Raw genomic sequence first — 18315 nt, 5'->3', positions numbered from 1 at the left:
AAACGGCGTACATTCGAGTTGGAGTTACAAGAAGCCTCGACAAGTTTGCCAAAGTGCGCCGAATAATAGGCAAATATGTCATGCTTGTGGAGATATTGGTCATTCAACGACAAGTTGCCGGTATTTCACAAGAAATTGTTTCTACTGTCGCGAGGAAGGACATATTATTCGTATCTGCCCGAAACTGAAACGTTCCAGCGCGGGAAACCGGAAGCGCCACTATGGAACCACTTTCCATGTGACTTCTCGGAAACACAATGTGGATTTGCACCACGTGCCACGGAAAAGGAACACCGCAACAAGTGCACCAAAGCGGAAGCCAGTAAAGGAATATGTGTGTCACCTACCTCCAGATGTGCGGCGTGAATCCTGGGCACCGGTCGGGACAATTGTCACACTCGGCACCATCGAAGATTTCGCTGATGATGACTCCCTGGAAAAGAAGAGTGGATGTGACGATGTAATATACCTTCTTATGTGCTGCCTTTAAGCGGTCTTGATTTGTTTACGATAAATTTTGTCGAATAATCTTTCTTGTGCTGTTGTGTCACACATGTTTATGCTAGGTATAAGGAGCGAATGTTGATATTTGTTGATCTTTCTTTTTCACGCCACACTCACCGAACCCATGACAATGGTTACTTTGTTCTGAGATTATGTGAAGACGCGGAAGCACTTGAAATCATTGAAGTAACCCCCTGCAGTACTGTTTATGTCTACCAGACGAGATGAAATGAGAGCCTCAATTAATGTATTAATGTATGTGCAAGGCTTGGAGTTAGGAAAAGGAAACGTTGTCTGGTTTCTTACATCTTTCGAGTTAAAGAAAACAACATTCGAAACAGCAGTGGCGTAATTTGTGAACTTAACTCTTTCTCTTTATATTTACATATTCTCATGCGTCGTCACATGTATAGAACAATAAAAGAAGCTTTCGGATTTACCATCACGTGAACTTTCCGTTGTTTAGATGAAACAAAGAGAAACAGACCGATATACCTAGCATGCTGGGCAAAAATACTATTTATTGTCATGATCGAAGCGAAAGGAAAAAAACAAGCGGTAGCACGTGCATCTCTGGATATTCGGAGATCCTTAGATGGGCACAAAGAAACTCTGCTGGACCGATACTTCGGACGCGCTGTCATCCATCTTTTTGAAGGATTTTTGGAACTGCTGGAATCGGCTGCGACGCTGCTGCAGATCGGTTCCAAACGTGTACTTCGGCAATTCGGTCTGCGATTCTTTGCGCGCGGCTAATGGTGATGGTGGTGATGGTGGCACGTCCACTGGACGTATCGCACTCATCCGAGGACTAGCGATTCCAACTGGTTTGTTGGGCTGTGTCTGCTGCAGGTGCTGCTGCCGTTCGTACTCATCCTTCAGCGTTTGATACGTATCCCGACGTGCCGAGTACCGTGTTGCCGATGTATTATCATGGCTGTAGCGCCGATCTCGAATGTTATTGACCGATCTGTCCTCTTCTGCATCGCGGCCCGATCGCCATAGATGATCACTTTCAGACTTTGTTTTCCCACGTACGGGCGTTGGCTGTTTTGCGGTATTTGAGGTCTCAAGGTAAAATGGCGGCTGCTTTTTATTTACCACACTGTAACCCATTTCGATTTCCTTTTGTTTGCTTTTCAGGAAGCTACTTTCAGTCGGTTGGTAAAGTGTTGAACGACTCCCGGTTACGGCGGGCAGGGGCGAGGTACTATCCCTACCTTTGTTGTAACTGTTTGCATCCTCCTTCAGCGGTTGCACCGACATGGAAGGCGAGGATCGACGATCGTACGTGCCCGTGGTGAAAAATCTTTGCTTGCCAGGTGATAAACTGCGCTCTCGGTAGCTGAAAAGTGAATCACGTGAGTTTTGGCGCGATTGCTTGATCGCTTCTAGCTTTGCTTTAAACTTTTCCTCCTCATCCAGCTTGCAGTTGATACCGACGTCACGGAAGCGGGGTGCGGGAACGATTGTCGTTTCCGACGCGGTGGAACCTTTTCGCGAACCGTTTCGTTTGGAATCACTTCCATTATTACCACCTTTGTTGAAAAGTGTTCTTTCGAATCGTTTTATGAAGCTTTCCACCTTCTGTACCGGCTTGGAAGATTTGAACGACTTTTTGCGGTAAGTGCGCGAATCTACCACCGCCGGTAATTTTTCCTGAGAGTGTAACATAATGTTCTTCGCATACAGCGGCTCAAACACATCTGTCGTCGGTGCCAGGATTTCTACAAGGATAAAACGAATAAACGATTAGCTGGAGGTTTTGGTACTGGATTTACGTCCACTTACTTGCCGGTCTGGTGTAGGTACCTGTGTTGATCGGCTCTTCGTTCGTCTCGTTGATTGTAAACGTATCACTTCGAGTGATTGCATGCCGCACACGTTCCGGTTCCTCATCATGGCGTGTGAATGTGTTCGTTCGCAGGATGCTGATCGGTTGCTTCTTCCCGCTTGGTTGCTTATCGAGGTAAACAACGATCGGCGCCGGATTTTCTTTCCCGTAGCGACCTGACGATGACGATGCACTGTGCTTCATTCCACCACGGTTTTGCATCGTACCAACACTGTTACTGCTACTTCGCCGGCCTGCATTGAACTGCCGGTCAGGTTCTTCTGTGATCGTTCGACTAGACGTGGAATTCTTCCTACTGCCACTGGAAGTCGCTTTTACCGGAGTAGTTACAGCCTGCTTCGAAGGCGCACCAGTGCGCATCGTTTCACGTTCAGCACCGTTCGAAGGTGGTGGAGCGGTGCTTAGTATCAGACTCGGACGAAACGTTCGTAGAAAGGACATCGCAACACCCAAATTCTTGGAAGAAAGTTTTCAAATTGAAAAACACAATAAAACAAAAAAATGCGTCATACGCAATCTGCACAAGGAGAAAGGATGTCTGAGACACGCGAGATGTTGCTGTCGATTGATCGTCACTACCGGCAACCGTTGCTGTTCAACTGTTTGATCGGTTTGAATCATGTATCTTGTGCTCTTCAAAGGCACGGTTTTTGCAAATGAGATCAATTAATTTACAATGCAAATTTCACGTGCGTCGGTTTATAAGGGCATTGTACGCGATAAACACGGTAACCCGTAACCCTGGTAACACAATCTGAACAGGTTTAACAAAACGCACGCAAAACCATCGATCTTTGCAAGAGCAAGGTCTACCTTGATAAATCATACTACTGGCATGCCACCTGTAATTTGTTTTACGCACAAGTAACTCGCGGTTCTGCTGATGTTGGACTGCGACACAGCCTTGTTGTGCACTAGTCCACAGCTAACTCCAAGAACTGTAATTTTATTTTATTTTTAGAACACACGGATCATCCTTAGTGGATAACAAGATCAACGGGCACGTTCAACCAACATATCTAATGGAATGGCTCATTATAAATGTTTGCCAAAAGATGGGATTGCCAATCTGCTTGGCAACAGTATCCGAAAAGACAAGGTCCAGCTCACGAACTACGAATGTGAAAACCTGTTTTCATATTTATGATGTTGCTCTCAACCGAAACGGCGACCCGAATCGTGTTCATATGCCGGTAGCTACCAGTTGATAGCGGCTTTGCGCTAGGGGGTAACTGGTTTGCATCTCGTGTTAATCTCAAGACTCCTTTCTACCTGCGTGTACTTCTTGCGATCACGTTAATTGCAACACCCAAAAAACACACACCTTTTATACGCTGGAACTCACTTTGAACGTCACGCTTAAGAGAAACGTTTCAGTTGTACGGTGCTACCTGCGTTGTGTAGATTCTTCTCTACATGTTCTAGTGTGACTTCCGACTTCCGGAAATTCGTCCACTCCACTTCAGTGAGTCACGTGTTGCTACCGTGAGTGAACCGGATTTCACACGTTTGAAACAAACACCATCAATCCGTGTGCCCCGATGCGCTTGCGAACCACACGCCGGTCGAGATGCAAAATAGCGACTGCGCGGATGCGGGATTCGAATCTCGGCCGCTGATCGAACGCGACCTTCCGCACCATCCACCGGTGTCTGCACCTACGCGTGCCACTACTGCCTACACTACCACAACGTTGAGCAGCGCTGAGTAAACCATACAGCGGGGCAAAATTAGGTAGAAAACCTTTGCTGGAGAAATACACGTTGGTACACGCTTTTGGACTATACACTGCGGAGAGCAAAACCAGATCGACCGGGCGTGGGCTTTCAGTGTGTGGGCACCGCGCATTGTGTGTGCGCTGTAGGTTGGAGCTTTTTCGTTTCCTTCGCCTTGCAGCGACGGAAACGGAACCATTTACGAGCGATGCTTTACGGTAAAGCAGAAAGAGACAGCGCGAAGACCAATCTTGTAGGGAAATAAGGTTGTCGCAAAGTGTTCTACACAGTTACCCGTGTATATGTGTTCCGGTATGATCTCATGCATTGGTTCGTACTGTTTAATTTCAGGTTAGCTTCCGCAGAGACTCCCGGAACCGTGTTGACTAAAACGAACGATAATCTGTAAAACTATCCACACTGTGTACGTTTGTAACTGTGTTTTTGGTGTCTGTCAGTACAAAATTGCGGTCAGACCATACCAAATCAGGGTGCTAAATCGCATCTCAATTGAGCGCGTCTCCGGTGATTGATTTCCACCTTTTGGAGTTCCACCTTTTTGAGTACGGGGAAAACCCCATGTTGATTACCATGAGTCTGCAAAAGATTCCGCGTTGTGGTTTGACACAGGATACACGCTGTTTATCGAATGGTTGTATATTTTTATTAACATGCAAATGGCCATGCCGGTAGTCACTCAAGTGCCAGAAAGGTGTGCAACAAACAAACGCATCCTATTCGAGGTCATGGTAGTGAATATAGCGTGCTGAGAGATGGGGAATGTTTGCACATTGCCGACCGTGCAATATTCGTAAGTAGGCCCCTGTACAGAGTTTGCCTATGATTTTTGGGGGTGAAATTTTACACAGATAATGGTAGATGGAGGTATTTATAGTGAAAGAAGGATTTAAGGGGTTTGATGAAATTAGTTATTTTGTTATCCAATAAAAGAACGGGTTTTCACATAATCTTTTAGATGGCCGGAAAAAAGTCTGATTGCACAAGTTTGACACTGATCGCATGTTCATATCTTTTGATTACTTTCGTGTCTGCTGTTTTATAAAGGAAACATAGATACGATGATGATGTACATACATATCGGCTGAAAAATATAAAATTCACATAAAACAACAAACAACGGTGGTGAAAGGCCTAGCTAGACACTCGATAGCGATCTTTATCCGCTGTGATGCGGAACCACACGATACAATTGTGGTATAAGATGATGAATAGTAGATTAATTGCCCATTTCGCGATTACCGCACTTAACGATGATTGCAAACAAGGCCCCGGAAAAGGCAGACAAAATAATGAACCGTCTCCCATTTCCGAGAGCCACCGCTCGTAACACTTTCATCCGTTAGTGTTAACGAATAAAGTTTGCTTAGACGTAGCTTCGGGGTGAGCTTGAACATCCTCCAGGGTGGCCTCAATAGTAACAGAACGCGATTGTGCTCAAGCAGAAAAGCGACGCCGTGAAGCACGTTTCGCATGGAACCAGTTTGTAGCGTTTTGCTTATTTGCGATACGTCTAAACATGCGCATTTATTTGGAAGTTTAAAACTGGAGATGTTAAACAGCAGGTCCGAAGAGTTAGAAGGTAAATATGTCGTTTGGTTTCTTGTTAATTCTAACCGATCCATGCACACATGGATGAGGTCATCGTTTCTTAAATCACACTATAGGTAGTCCAAAAGCGAAACGCAAAAGAGAATCACACTCCACCAGTCCGGTAAACTTCCTCGCGAACGCGACCATTCGAAGATCATTGGAAATGCCCAACGCGAAACCTGCTCTGTAGCGAACCAGTTGGCTTTAATTGGGCATCCAAACTCATCCCCACCATGCCGGCCTCGTATCTTTATTGCCGGCAGTTTCTGCAGTTTCGTCTCCACTAATTACACAGGTTTGCATGTGAATATGTGTACCTGATGGATCTGGGACTTATACCGGTCGGGTTTGATGAGGGCAGGCTTTCTTTCGCTGGGGGGCCGCATCTTGGAGGCGTTGAATATAAATAGCTAAGTGTCGGATGATGAGGCGAAGGGGCATCCTCGGCAATGATGTGTGCTAGAAACTTGAACTTTGAATCATGCTTTCAGCGCGGGAGGTACTTTCGAAGTTGCCAACACCTACGCTCGGTGTCTTTACTAAGGACGGTGACGTTACGGAAAAATAGGTGTAATTGTTCAGTTTTCAATCCATTTACCAACCTATTTGTCCACCAAAAGAGGAAGAATGAGCGGGAAGCCATTTATTTTAAAGTGATAATTATTCAAATGTGTGTTAAACAAGATCTACGTATTCTACATCGAAGATGTGCATAATCCCATGAGTTATCATGACTTATGTTGCGATTTCTTTGCTAAAGATCACTTGATGAATTGTCTATCTTAAAAATATTAAAAAATGATAACCGTCAGCCCTTAAACTCCGACAAAAGCTTAAGTCAAATGAGATGATGGATGCTAACATTACACACTCCAGTTATATGCTTTATGATTAAATTATACCGATGTTGATGCTGTTGATCGTAAACGTTGCATAAAGCATGTAACCTGCTGTACCAGCACAATTATCACAGAAGTAATATATTTTTGAATGCTTTCTCACCAGAGTTCCTGGCTACCCCATTCTCTCAGTTGATCATTTGCCGTACCACATAAGAAGGAAGAGATGGTTTGAAGTGGCTCCAAGATTGGAAGCTGGAACGGTGGGCGCGGTGTAAACGACCTTCGCGTGTCTGACGTGCCACAACAGGGTCGCTACCTGTCAGACATCGTTGCCCCGAGGGCAAACAATTTCTGCACGTATATTTTAAAGCTTTGGCATTTTTTTCTTCTTCATCACAGCTTATCACCTTCTCGCGTTTACTTTTCTTCTGCAGCTCGCTGGTATAATAAAGGAATGTAGTCCAGACACACATTGTTTTGCGTCCAGATGCATGCACCCGGTTGCCATTATTAACCTTTTTCCCTAGCCATCTATCGCTGAACGTCCTCTGTATGTTGATTTTATTGGGCACAACGTGTGGATGGCGTTGAAAACGGTGTCTGTGGCATATTTGCATGGCTCGTGGCATACAATGGGATAGTGCACAAGCAAACCAGATGGTGTGTCTGTTTGGAAACTGTTTAGTTGCGGGAAAATAGTGCTCCAAAGTTGTACAATATTGCAAATGTTTATACGTTTTAGAGCTTGGATAATAATAGTTTATTTTGGAAAAATACATGATCGTGATATTTTTTTGTTGCTCGCTTAGAACGGCCTGGCCGTATCAAGACTTATTTTACCTCGTAGCAGGATAGTCAGTCCTTCCTGGGGGGGGGGGGGGAGGGGGGGGAAGGGGGGGGGGGGGAGGGGACGGTCCAGATGGGATTTGAACCCGGTCCTGCCGTGTGGACGGCCGTCGTTTATCACATGAACCACCGGGCCACCTCTATTTTTGTCGTTTTTTGTTGTAAGATAAATGATTCTAAAAAACTAACTACTTTATTACAAATAGACGCATGGATACCATCATTTCTCGAGTTACACGAATAATTGCCCAACATTTACTCCGAAATTTACTCCGAACTTACTTATATCGGAATATCGTAACTTATTGGAATATTTTAAAATTCACAGATGAAAAATTGAATTGCACGAGTACCATGTAACTCGGTAATAGATTGTATGTAAAATTTGATCAATCGCTTTTTCATCTTCAAACCCAAATAAATTATAAGTTAAAAGGTTACAAATTAAAGTCCAGCAAATAAAATTCACAAAACAGATAATTGCTTCATAGTGGCCAAGGATAGTTGGGATATAATTAATTCGTGTTGTTTTATTAGCATGTTCATTTGCAACCTACCTACTCTACAAACTGTTTGGTTGCGAAAACCCATCTGGCACCGGTGTGATAATGTTACACGTTGCAGTAACTTCATCACTAACTGGTGCTGCACTCGGCACCACCCAAACGATACACGTAACCTCGAGTCACGTGTGGTCTGGTCATCCCAGTCGATCGATATCGGTTCTGATGCACCCCAGCTACGAACGTCACCATTTGGCACCCAAAATGTATGGGATGCTCCAGGCACACTGGTTCAAACATGTGTTTTTATTCGAATTTATTGACCAATATTGTATGTGGTTCGTTTATTTATTTTGACTGGGCAACGGAAAGGGGCAAGAACTTGAACACACGGACGGACCGAGTGTGCATCTGATGTACATCTTTGAATAGCATTCAGGTAAGGAAAGTGCAATGAATTCCCATGGCATGCCGGAAATAAAATGGTTCTCAAGGTTGGATGCGGATGTTGGGTATAGGGATTCTAAAATACGCGTATCCTCAATCCTGTTTCGAATTTCGTATCGCATCTCGCTTAAATTTGGTTCGTTCTTGGGGCTGATTGGTCTGTTGCTCGCTCGCCGACTGTCTGGATGGAGTGCCACGGAAATGATGTATTAATTTGGAAATTATCCTTAGTTTTACCCGTCCGGAGGCCGGACGTGAAAGCCCTCGTCTGTTCCCTTCTGGCACATTTGTTTTCCACAATGTTCGACTATGGTTTTATTTTGCTTTCTTTTTTGTTTATTGTACGGTTGGTTTGCTGATTCTTCATACCTACCCTCGAGAAAGATCGTGCGTTTCGTAGTGGGTGAAACGAAAGAAAATAAACGGGGAAACGGTGTGAATACATAAATAGCGGCTAGTGCTTCCAAACGGCTGGCGATCGAATAAGAGTTTGCATATAATTCTCGTTTGGAGTTCACATAAAATTGATCCAACTAACAAACGCCCGGAGAGTTTGGATATGTGCGCTAAAACACTAAACAAAGCTACGAAACTTTGTTGCTCCCCTCGATATGCAGAAATCACCGGCAAACATCATTCGTTTATGGCGTTCATATTATTGCTGACGATCGTTTCGTTTTGCCGGGATCGTACTTGTATTTTGCATGTGCATGTTTGTCTTATCGAAGGTAGGTAGTTTTCCGAGAATAATAATAAAAAAAACTTCATATTATTCCGGCCGGGAGGCGTTTTTTGCGTCCCTTACCAAACAATCTAGCTTGTGAGCAACAGCTCCAACATTTTCTGTTGCCATGTATTTCGATTCGGTTGGGTCGTCCAAAATGTTACGATGGAAATGCGACTCTTTAGTCATGTCTGTTTGAAATTGAAACTATTAAATTTTACATTGACGTGACGGTGGTTTAACATATGTTGTAGTGGAGCCATTTCTTCACCACAAGAACGTATGTTGATAAACGAATTCCATTCGGCAATGTAATAAGAGAAAATCCCTTACTAATTAGTTATGAAGTACTGAAGCTGTGGTCCTGGCATATGTATCACGATATATCAATTGTGAGCTTTCAGGTAGAAGCATCTCTACAATACCTTCTTCTTCTTGACGTAATGACCTCTGAAGTCAAGCAGGCCATTTCTGGCTTACGAGACTCAGTTTACCACGTAGCCGGATAGTCAGTCCTTGCTACTGGGAGAATGGATCGGGTCCGGATGGAATTTGAGCCCTGGTTCTTGCCGTGTGGACCGGCGCAATTTAAGGCAGATGGCGCGATATTCGAATGGCACGGAAACAGGTGTATCACATACACCACCGGGCCTATACAATTACATCCACCGATTCTAAGTTTATTTCGTTAATTATGTTCTTGTCGGTGGTTGGTTTAATTGAAGTTAAAGGTAGTCATATGGGTAACACAAGACGATGGTCTTGGCCACTCTCTGTATCAGAGGGAAAGTCTGGCACGCTAGTATACTTTTTTCCGAACCGAGAAAACACAAATACTTACGTCACCACGAAACCAGAAATGTTTTTCTTTTTAATCAACGATCATATCTTGATCCTTTGATGATTTTTGAAGAAATTTGTGTTTTTATTTTCAACGCACAAATCGATTCCGAAATCTGTTTGAAAAATCATTTCTTTGTTCCGTACCGGCAGTATAGCGGGTATTATGCGATTGATTATCGATACAATGCAACTGGGTGAGAGCATGGTAGAATTTGGAAAATCATATTTCAGTTAGTTGTATTTGTCCTTGAGTGATCTTATTTCAATCTGGTCAACTTATTTTTAATTACTACTTTTACGACAACCCCATCGAACTTTATTCTTTCTCTAATCTTATGAACCTACTCCCCAGTTAAGTGAGTCATTCTTAATCCGCTGAATTGCATTGCGACAGGGCAAGGGTTGTACCGCCAGAGAACTGAATCTTAGTGCATTTAGTTATTGTTTATATTCATCGCACAGTGATTGTGTTTATCGTATAGCAAGTGGTGACTTAGATCATCCTTACGTAGATTCCATAGTTTGGGTTCGATTGTAAATTGAGTAGACGATATTAGAGGGTGTTGATAATGCATGTTTTATTGATCTAATGCTTGCTGATTGATCTTAATCATAGTTTGTAGGCTCTATTTAGGGTGTCATAGTTCTTCTTGGCTTTTACGACCTAGTTGGCTTTAACGACCTTACAGGTTACGCCGGCCATTTCTGGCTTGCTAGACTTGTTTTACCACGTAACCTGATAGTCAGTCCTTGCTACGGGGGGAACGGTCCGAATGGGATTTGAACCCGGTCCTGCCGTGTGGACCGGAGCCGTTTATCACATGCACTACCGGGCCGGGCCGCCCCAGGGTGTCATAGTATGTGCAACTAATATGCCGATTCAAATGACACCCAAACGGCAGGTTTCCCCTTTTTCTGATAACGACCTACTACGTCATGCCTGTTATTTCTGGCTTACCAAACTTATTTGTTCTTCGTATCCGGATAGTCAGTCCTTGCTGCAAGTGACTTTATTATCGGTCGTGTAATGCGAAAGACCAGCCATGCTGCCACCTATATCAAGGCCTGTGGTATTTCAAGCTGAATGCATCGAAACTTTCTATGTTTATTGATTTTTATCCTGACGGAAAAAAGGAGAATTTTACATGAATTGAATATGATTATCATAAACACATGTTTTATTTTTATTTTTGTGTATTTTTATTTCACACAAAACTTGACGTACATTTGGTTCTGTAACGCAAAATGTAAATTTCAAAAAAAAAACCATCATGAAAATTCCTTCACATTCCCATCTGAATGTAACCTGGCACGAACGTAAATTTTCTCGCATTGAACTGTTTACGATCTTCCTTTTATGGAAGCTGAAATACGATGTTTATTTATTCGAGTGTGTGACTCACAGCTTTATGCACTTAAAGTCGCGACAAGCTGACGATGGTTGCGCGTAAAACCCGGGACTGCAAAAACAAAAAGTGTATCATAATTAATTAGCCCATTCTGCTGCCCTATTGAATTGTTGTTACATATATGGTTAATATTGCTCCATTATACACACACGGGGCACAGCAATGCTCCGCCAGTATGTATCGCGCTATCTCTCGGTGAACACTGATTGTGCTTTCCAGCCCTTTTTTCAACGACCGAACTACTGGGTGATCGAGTGCAACGCCGTACAGGTTTCAAACCCGGCAGCAGCTCAATGTCATCGGGCAGGTCCCGAGGCCCCGATGTGTCAGCATCGTTCGCTTTGTTCTGCATAGCCTTCGGTGCGGGCTATGGTGGTGCCATTTGTTAAAGTGCAATGCTGATGCAGAGAACTTTAAAACAAGTGTCCAACGTTTCTTGCAGTGGCAGAGTCTGCCGCGGGTACGTCACGGTTAAAAGTCAATGCAGGTGGCAAAGGGAGATGGTTGTCCTCGGTTACTTTTGCGTACCGTGCACGTCCACAATGTATTCCCCGTGGTCTTGAACAGTTTCAGACAGCACATTTACGCATCCAGAAGCAATGTGGGTTTTGCACTTTGTACATTGGCCTTTGATCTGATCGATCCCAGCAGATAGGCTGGGATTTTTCCTTTTTTTTGCATCATTATCTTGTGTAATTAATTTAAGCATTTGTAACGGTCGTAATAATAGCATCGATTGCGCTATCGAAGAGGAGTGATCTGTTTTGATTCTCAAACTATTGTGAGATTGTCTCATTTTGTTTTGATAATGCTATATTCTCTTAATGTCGATCACAAAACTATTCTCATGAAATTGGAGAATGAATTTTAATTACACTCATTTGGGGAGAGCAAAGTGCAGCATAGCACAACGATTAAATTAATGGACGCATAAATTATATTTTAACATCATGGTGATCTAACCGAGACGATTGCTGTCACCGACAGCTTCTTGTCGTGCATTTTACATTGACGATTTTTTTTTACGTTGGTGATGTTTTCTTAATTTTTCTCCCAAATCATTTTGCTATTGCTGTAATTCGATAACAGCTTGGTGGTGCGTATTTTGACAAGCGCTCGGAGGTACAAAATCTTTTTAAGGGGATATTGCTAGCGGGCAGGGAAGCAGATAGCGAATACGAAACATGAAACACGTACCCATTGCGCTAAGTGATACAAGTCAAAATAAAAGAAAAAGCTATCTCACGAGGCGAACTGTGGTGATTGGTGATTGACAGTGAAATATAGTGATAAGAAGCAAAAGTAACACAACCACACAAATGTTTTGTTCGATAATTATTTCTTCAATTAAAATTTGTTCACCTGCTTTCCCTTTCCGTTGCTGTCTTACCTCTCAAGCAACCATTCTATAGTTTTGTGACGGGTCTAAAGATTGTATCGCAAACATAGTCGCTCTCCACCTTGAAGCGATCTAATACGATTGATTGACCGCCAAACTGCGGGTACACTAAATGGGATCGTTAAGACTGATAAATGTGTGCCGATTTATATGAATGATGGAGAGAAAAAAGCAGCTAAATGACAACCTGTCACACAGGAACATCTCGTTTTACTTTGTTTAACATTTTATTTGCGGAAGTATTGTGGGGATGACACGTCATGCTTGGTCACCAAGCGGCTAAAACGTGCCCCGCGATGAAGAATGTGTGTAGCGCGTAAAAATATTTGTGAATACAAAAAAAGAAGGAAAACACGTCTACCATTGCATCAATGGGGTAGAAAAAATGACGTCATATTTGCATATGAAGTGCTCATTCCATTTTGGGGTTGCGTGTATGCACGAAGCGTACAGAAAATCTACACTAGCGTTCAAGCGCCAGTCCAAATGCGGATGCGGCATGTGCTGGTGTTTGTTAGAGCGGTAGTGAATTGTGTTACAAATCAAATTATTAGTCTATTTTGTACGCTCTCCCCTATCTCGATCGCTTCACGATAAGAAACCGCGTGGGACACAAATGTCCCAAGTTGCAACGATTCCGGATCGTGCGCATATCTAATAAACCGGGTCGCACTAACCTACAAAATCGGGCAACAACGCACATGGGTTGTATGTGCATACCCGCGATCGCTACTAATTGCACAGCACCAACCACGGCGGAGCATCTTCTGGCCCGGTTCAGTCTGTTTGCGGTTCGTGTAGGTGGGTTTGTTGTTGTTTACAAACGCGTGGCCCGGTATGTTCATTATCTTCGTGGTCGTGGTGCGGCAAGTTGACAAAACGGCACCACAGCCCGCCGATTAATTGGGTTTCACTCCATCCACAGCATCACCGCGCACGCTAATAATCTCACTTGACGCTTTATGAGATCACTAGCACGGTGGCGAAAAGAGTGCAAAATAAAACAAAACCAAGCAATGCTGAAAAGTGGGTGATGACAGTAACAGTTGATGTAGATCTTCATATTCCTTCAGCCGTATCAATCACAATTGAGTCAGATGTTCCACGTCCAGTATGACAGATGCGAGATCATACGATCAAGATCGCGCTTGAATGATGGAAGCTTTTAAGTATTTCTGATGGATGATTTGAGTGGTTAGCTCAACATCCAACACAAACAATAGTAAGTCAATCATGTACATACAGCACACCGGAATGCAAACGAAGCTAACTTACCTTGTCCGAAAACTGATCGCGTGGTGTGCGCGAGATAGTCAACGCTCCAAGTGACTTCGCTAGATCATCTCCACTGTGCGATAGGGTCAGCATGTTTGCTGTCTGTCGATGGTCTGTGCCTTTGCTTTTCCCCGGTTGGAACTTGAAACTAGACACACCGCTTACGTCCAAAAACACGCACTCACACTTACAACAACCGAACTCTGTTCGATACTGACCTGACCACCGCGGGACAGGTGAATCGAAAGGTACGAAAGGAATTATTGGGCGGAACGTCCGCGATAAATGCTCGAGAATGTTGTTCACCCTTGGTTTACACACAGCAACGTACACACGCAACCATTCATGCACACACGCAAGTCGAATATCTTTTTGGACAGTTCATGAGTCGTGTGTACAGGCCGAGATTACTGAGACATTTCACTAGAACTGACCGTTACTGCACCACTCGAAGAATGGACTAACCGTTACACAGCACACGCACACACACACACGAACACTTGCACGATACTTGGGGGAACTTAATTTGAATTCCGATCGAACGAAATCAGCATCAAACAATGTGACACACGGTTTCCGGTGCGCAAGTATGCGAGACGCGATTTCTGGACAACAGGCGCAGAGAGTGTGCGATCTTTTTGTTATGTTTTTGTTTCGACAATTTCGGATATTTCCTCCGACTGACTCGCAACCACGTGGAACGAATGGTAAGAACTTGCGCAACTACCCCGAAAATAGCAGACACATCCGCTTCGCTGGAACGATCTAGGAGAAATGTCGCTTTGCGCATATACGCGCAAATGCTTCACCCGTGAACGGAGAGTGAGCAAGGAAATAGACACACACCCAGGGTGGACGACGGGTTGTGTTGGTGAAGCGGAAGCAAGGAGCTGGTACACAGTCTGCAACACTTAACGCAAAAACGCGACCGGCGGGCAGGTTCGCGGTGTTTGCGCTTACACGCGTGCGGTGACGCGAGTGTATAATGAATAGCGGTTTGACAGACGGGCAGACACCCTCGAACTCAAAAATCACTGCACCCAGATATGGCGGATCGGTGCAAGGCCACAATCGCAAAGGACCCGAGGCACCGTTTTGCTGTAACACCTTTCCGGACGTGCACGCTCCGGAATCCGGTCTGGAAGAGTGACAGATGGTCAACTAGGCCCTGTTTGCTGCTGGCTCCAAACCAAACAGGGAAGGGTTGGCTGGCAGGCTTTGTACCGTGAGGAATCTAGCTAGACACGCAAGACGGAATGCTCTCTGGTGGCTCGCGCAAAGGCTACAAGACCACAACAGAGAGCGAGAGTCCGATCGGGCACAGCAGCAAGCCCGTGAGCCAGCGATGTGCGCGTTGCGTGGGAACCGGTTTGGGCCAACGCCGGTGAGAGCGTAAGGGCCTAAAGGTAGAGAATGCCGTGGGCTTTTCTCCCCTCGTTTTGGGTATTGGTAGGCGTATGGCGTGTGCTTTGAGGGGTCGTTGCAGCGGGATGATCTGATCCGGCTCATTTTTGGGCTCATGGGGTAGGCGTCTCGATCGGGCTGCAAGGTAGGCTGCATGAGTTGGTGAGCGTGAGAGTCATGCGCACCGTCATGCGAATGGTTTAATCTCGGGCTGGAGGCTGTTGCTCTACGCGCAGCTGGCACCGTCGGAGCGGTGGATTAAGCAGGCGAGTTTCGCGTAAAACGTGCGTGCCGTTTGCTGTTGTATCTGTATTTGTTGGTACACACGTCGAGGGCAACAGAAGGAGAAAGAGAAAGAGTTCAAACGTTTACGTAGTAATGGAGTGTAGAAAAAAATCGTTCCCTTTTCGTATTAGATGTACAGATGCGTAACCAGCGTATGTATGTCTATCGAAAACTGATACAAACCCATTAATAATAAACTGCAATTTAACGATTTGAACAATTTTTAAACTTTTTGTTCAATCCAATTTTCCATATTTCATATACATTCAGTGTGAGTTAGTTCAGAAGATTTGATGAAGAATAAAAAAAATATTGATAAATAAAGTTAGTAAAAATACAGGTCTGAGCTATTTGCACAATTTTACACAAATTGTACAACAAACTAAAGCTAATAAAATAACCGCTAAAAATATTCAACGGAGCTTTTGCCAACTTGCTTGCAATAATGCATCTTGGGCGCAACTTGCAAGCAAGCTAATGAACGTGAATGAGACGCTTGAGCAATACAGTGATTAGCAAACGAAACGCAGCATTTTGAAAACGGATACCATAGTAGCAAAATTCTACTTTTTTGTATTTAAACCGCGTGCCAATTTGGGATACTTTTGTAAGAACTATACAACCATTGCACGTTGGGCATTTGCCGGGATGAAAAAAAATAATCAAATTTCAATTAGTGGCAATATAGTTATTTCATCTATAGGATTAAACAAAGAAAAATAAAAAAAATCAAATCTCTCATTAATCTGGTTTCTGAGAACGAGGATGTCAAAATCAAGATTTGAAAACATGTGAAAAAAATTCATGTTTTTTTTTGCAAACTGTAAATCAACGAAATTTATTAAATACTCGACTAATTTTGATGTTTTTGTGATTTTGAAAGGAAGTTTAATATTCTTTATGCATATCTTCTTCTTCTTCTTGGCTTAACGACCTTACCGGTCACGCCGGCCATTTCTGGCTTACTAGACTTATTTTATCACGTAGCCGGATAGTCAGTCCTTGCTACGGGGGAACGGTCCGGATGGGATTTGAACCCGGTCCGGCCGTGTGGACTGGCGCCGTTTATCACATGCACCACCGGACCGCCCACTCTTTATGCATATGTGCATGTTAAATTACCCTTCATATATTGAAAATGTTTGCAAAAAGCTCATGAAAAATATCATGTTTTTAAACATTGACTTGAAACCATTCTGGGTGTTTTGTTGAGTTGCGTCGTCGCATTAGTATCACATAATAGTGTTACATGTATACTTTCATGCGGTGAAGAGATATTCTGCAAAAGTTTGCGAAGACGATTTTTATGACGGTTTTTGTCAAACTAACTTGTTTTAGGAACGGATGTATAGAGCACTGGGTGTCCCCATAAGCCATTGATTTTCATACAGCGATTTGATCAGAATCAGTTTTATCAGATGACCAGATTTATTATTCATTTATAACAACCTCATAAAAACAATTCAAAGGTACTTGTAATCTCTTTTTGCTTTCCTGTATAGACCCTTCTACAGGTGAAGATCATCACATCAAGAGCCTGAAGCAATATTGAACTAGGTAAATTTGGTTTTTGGTGATCTGTGTCCGACGATTTAAAACTACCTATAGTTGTCGTATGGAAAAGCCCAAAATGAGGGTAGAATCAACTTTATACCCTTCAAAATGAATAAAAAAGCAAACGATTACTATTCAATAAAGTAATAAAAACAAAAAAACTGAACTAGAATCCCTTAGAGTTGAAACATTTATTAGTGTCATAAGGAAACTCATGAAAAACATCCGAAAACTCCAATTTATTGAGCTGGTGATTTGGGTCTGAACTCTGAACTAAACCAAAAATTTTTTTTTTTCGTTAGTATCCATGATAACATAACATACAATAACAACTTAAAATATCTTAAAACATTCCATTGTGTATTGGTACGATAAACTGGGTTTTAGATATAAAGTGTCACATCTTTGGTATGGTACGAAGAATAATTACTACCAGTTGTAATCCATTATGCCCATCTGTCGACCTAGAGAGCCACCCGTTAAGTGTACCGTTACCAAAAGCTACATTTTAGACACAATTTAGATTTAGATCGGAAAATCAAAGACTGACCAGATCATCACCATCCGGTAAATCTTGGAGATGAAGACAACTCCACTCCTCTCATCTCTTCATATTGAACGTTTCTACGAAAGACAGTAACCAACACCACAGGACAGGTAATGGTGGATGAAAAACTCACAGGATCCTGGGTCTGCGCCAAGGAGATGAGGTAGATTGTCTACACTTCAACCTAGCGATAGCGAGGGTCATTTCCGTGGAGTAGCTTCATTGTGTGCCGTCTTCGATGTTTTGGAGCTGACTATTCAGTAGTCACTACTAGACGCATCTACGAGTTAAAAAAACTCCACACAACACGGTTTCATGAGAAATTGCTCTACCAGACCAAATTTGGTGCGATTAGGTTCTGAGTGTGTGTGCTACATAACTTCAAGGCAGCTTTCGGCAATATATCTCACGATATACTACAAAAGGCTTGAGCTTACACAACAAAGCAAGGCTCCGCTTATCCTTGTCGTCCGTTAATACCTCTAATAAAAGCTTTATTGGAGGTTACACAGGTAATAACTGCCCTCAGCTTAATTGGAAACTTAGTATCTA

At 43.3% G+C, this 18315-nt stretch overlaps 2 protein-coding genes across 4 annotated transcripts in view; both read right to left on the bottom strand.

Moving 5' to 3' along the window:
• LOC125769586 (four and a half LIM domains protein 2) overlaps positions 1–14951 on the bottom strand; it is a 93684-nt gene extending 78733 nt beyond the window's left edge. The window contains exons 1-2 of the mRNA XM_049438322.1: positions 13974–14951; positions 348–433 (exon numbers count right to left, since the gene is read on the bottom strand). Coding sequence (XP_049294279.1) covers positions 348–433; positions 13974–14066 — 179 coding nt within the window. The 5' untranslated portion in view covers positions 14067–14951. The remainder of the gene's footprint in view (positions 1–347; positions 434–13973) is intronic.
• LOC125769589 (uncharacterized) lies at positions 1006–3956 on the bottom strand. 3 transcript variants are annotated; one of them, XM_049438329.1, is made up of 3 exons: positions 3684–3956; positions 2296–2815; positions 1006–2231 (listed from the first exon to the last, which is right to left on the bottom strand). In XM_049438329.1, exons 2-3 carry the CDS (start codon positions 2798–2800, stop codon positions 1096–1098), a joined length of 1641 nt encoding a protein of 546 aa, XP_049294286.1. In that variant the 5' UTR covers positions 2801–2815; positions 3684–3956; the 3' UTR covers positions 1006–1095. The 3 variants fall into 3 exon arrangements, with proteins under 3 accessions (XP_049294286.1, XP_049294288.1, XP_049294287.1); XM_049438331.1 differs by having other exon boundaries at positions 2317–2815; XM_049438330.1 differs by lacking the exon at positions 3684–3956 and having other exon boundaries at positions 2296–3417.
• Positions 14952–18315: the final 3364 nt, after the last annotated feature.

Source organism: Anopheles funestus, chromosome 3RL (assembly GCF_943734845.2).
Source record: "Anopheles funestus chromosome 3RL, idAnoFuneDA-416_04, whole genome shotgun sequence".
NCBI classification, from domain to species: domain Eukaryota; kingdom Metazoa; phylum Arthropoda; class Insecta; order Diptera; family Culicidae; genus Anopheles; species Anopheles funestus.
The sequence above is the reverse complement of the archived record's forward strand: the minus strand, read 5'-3'. Positions and strand labels throughout refer to the sequence as shown.

Coding starts and splice junctions, on each gene's coding strand:
- LOC125769589 (XM_049438329.1), bottom strand. CDS start 2,800: ATGTCCTTTCTACGAACGTTTCGTCCGAGTCTGATACTAAGCACCGCT. Junction 2,232..2,295: donor TACCTACACCAGACCGGCAA/GTAAGTGGACGT, acceptor TTATCCTTGTAG/AAATCCTGGCACCGACGACA.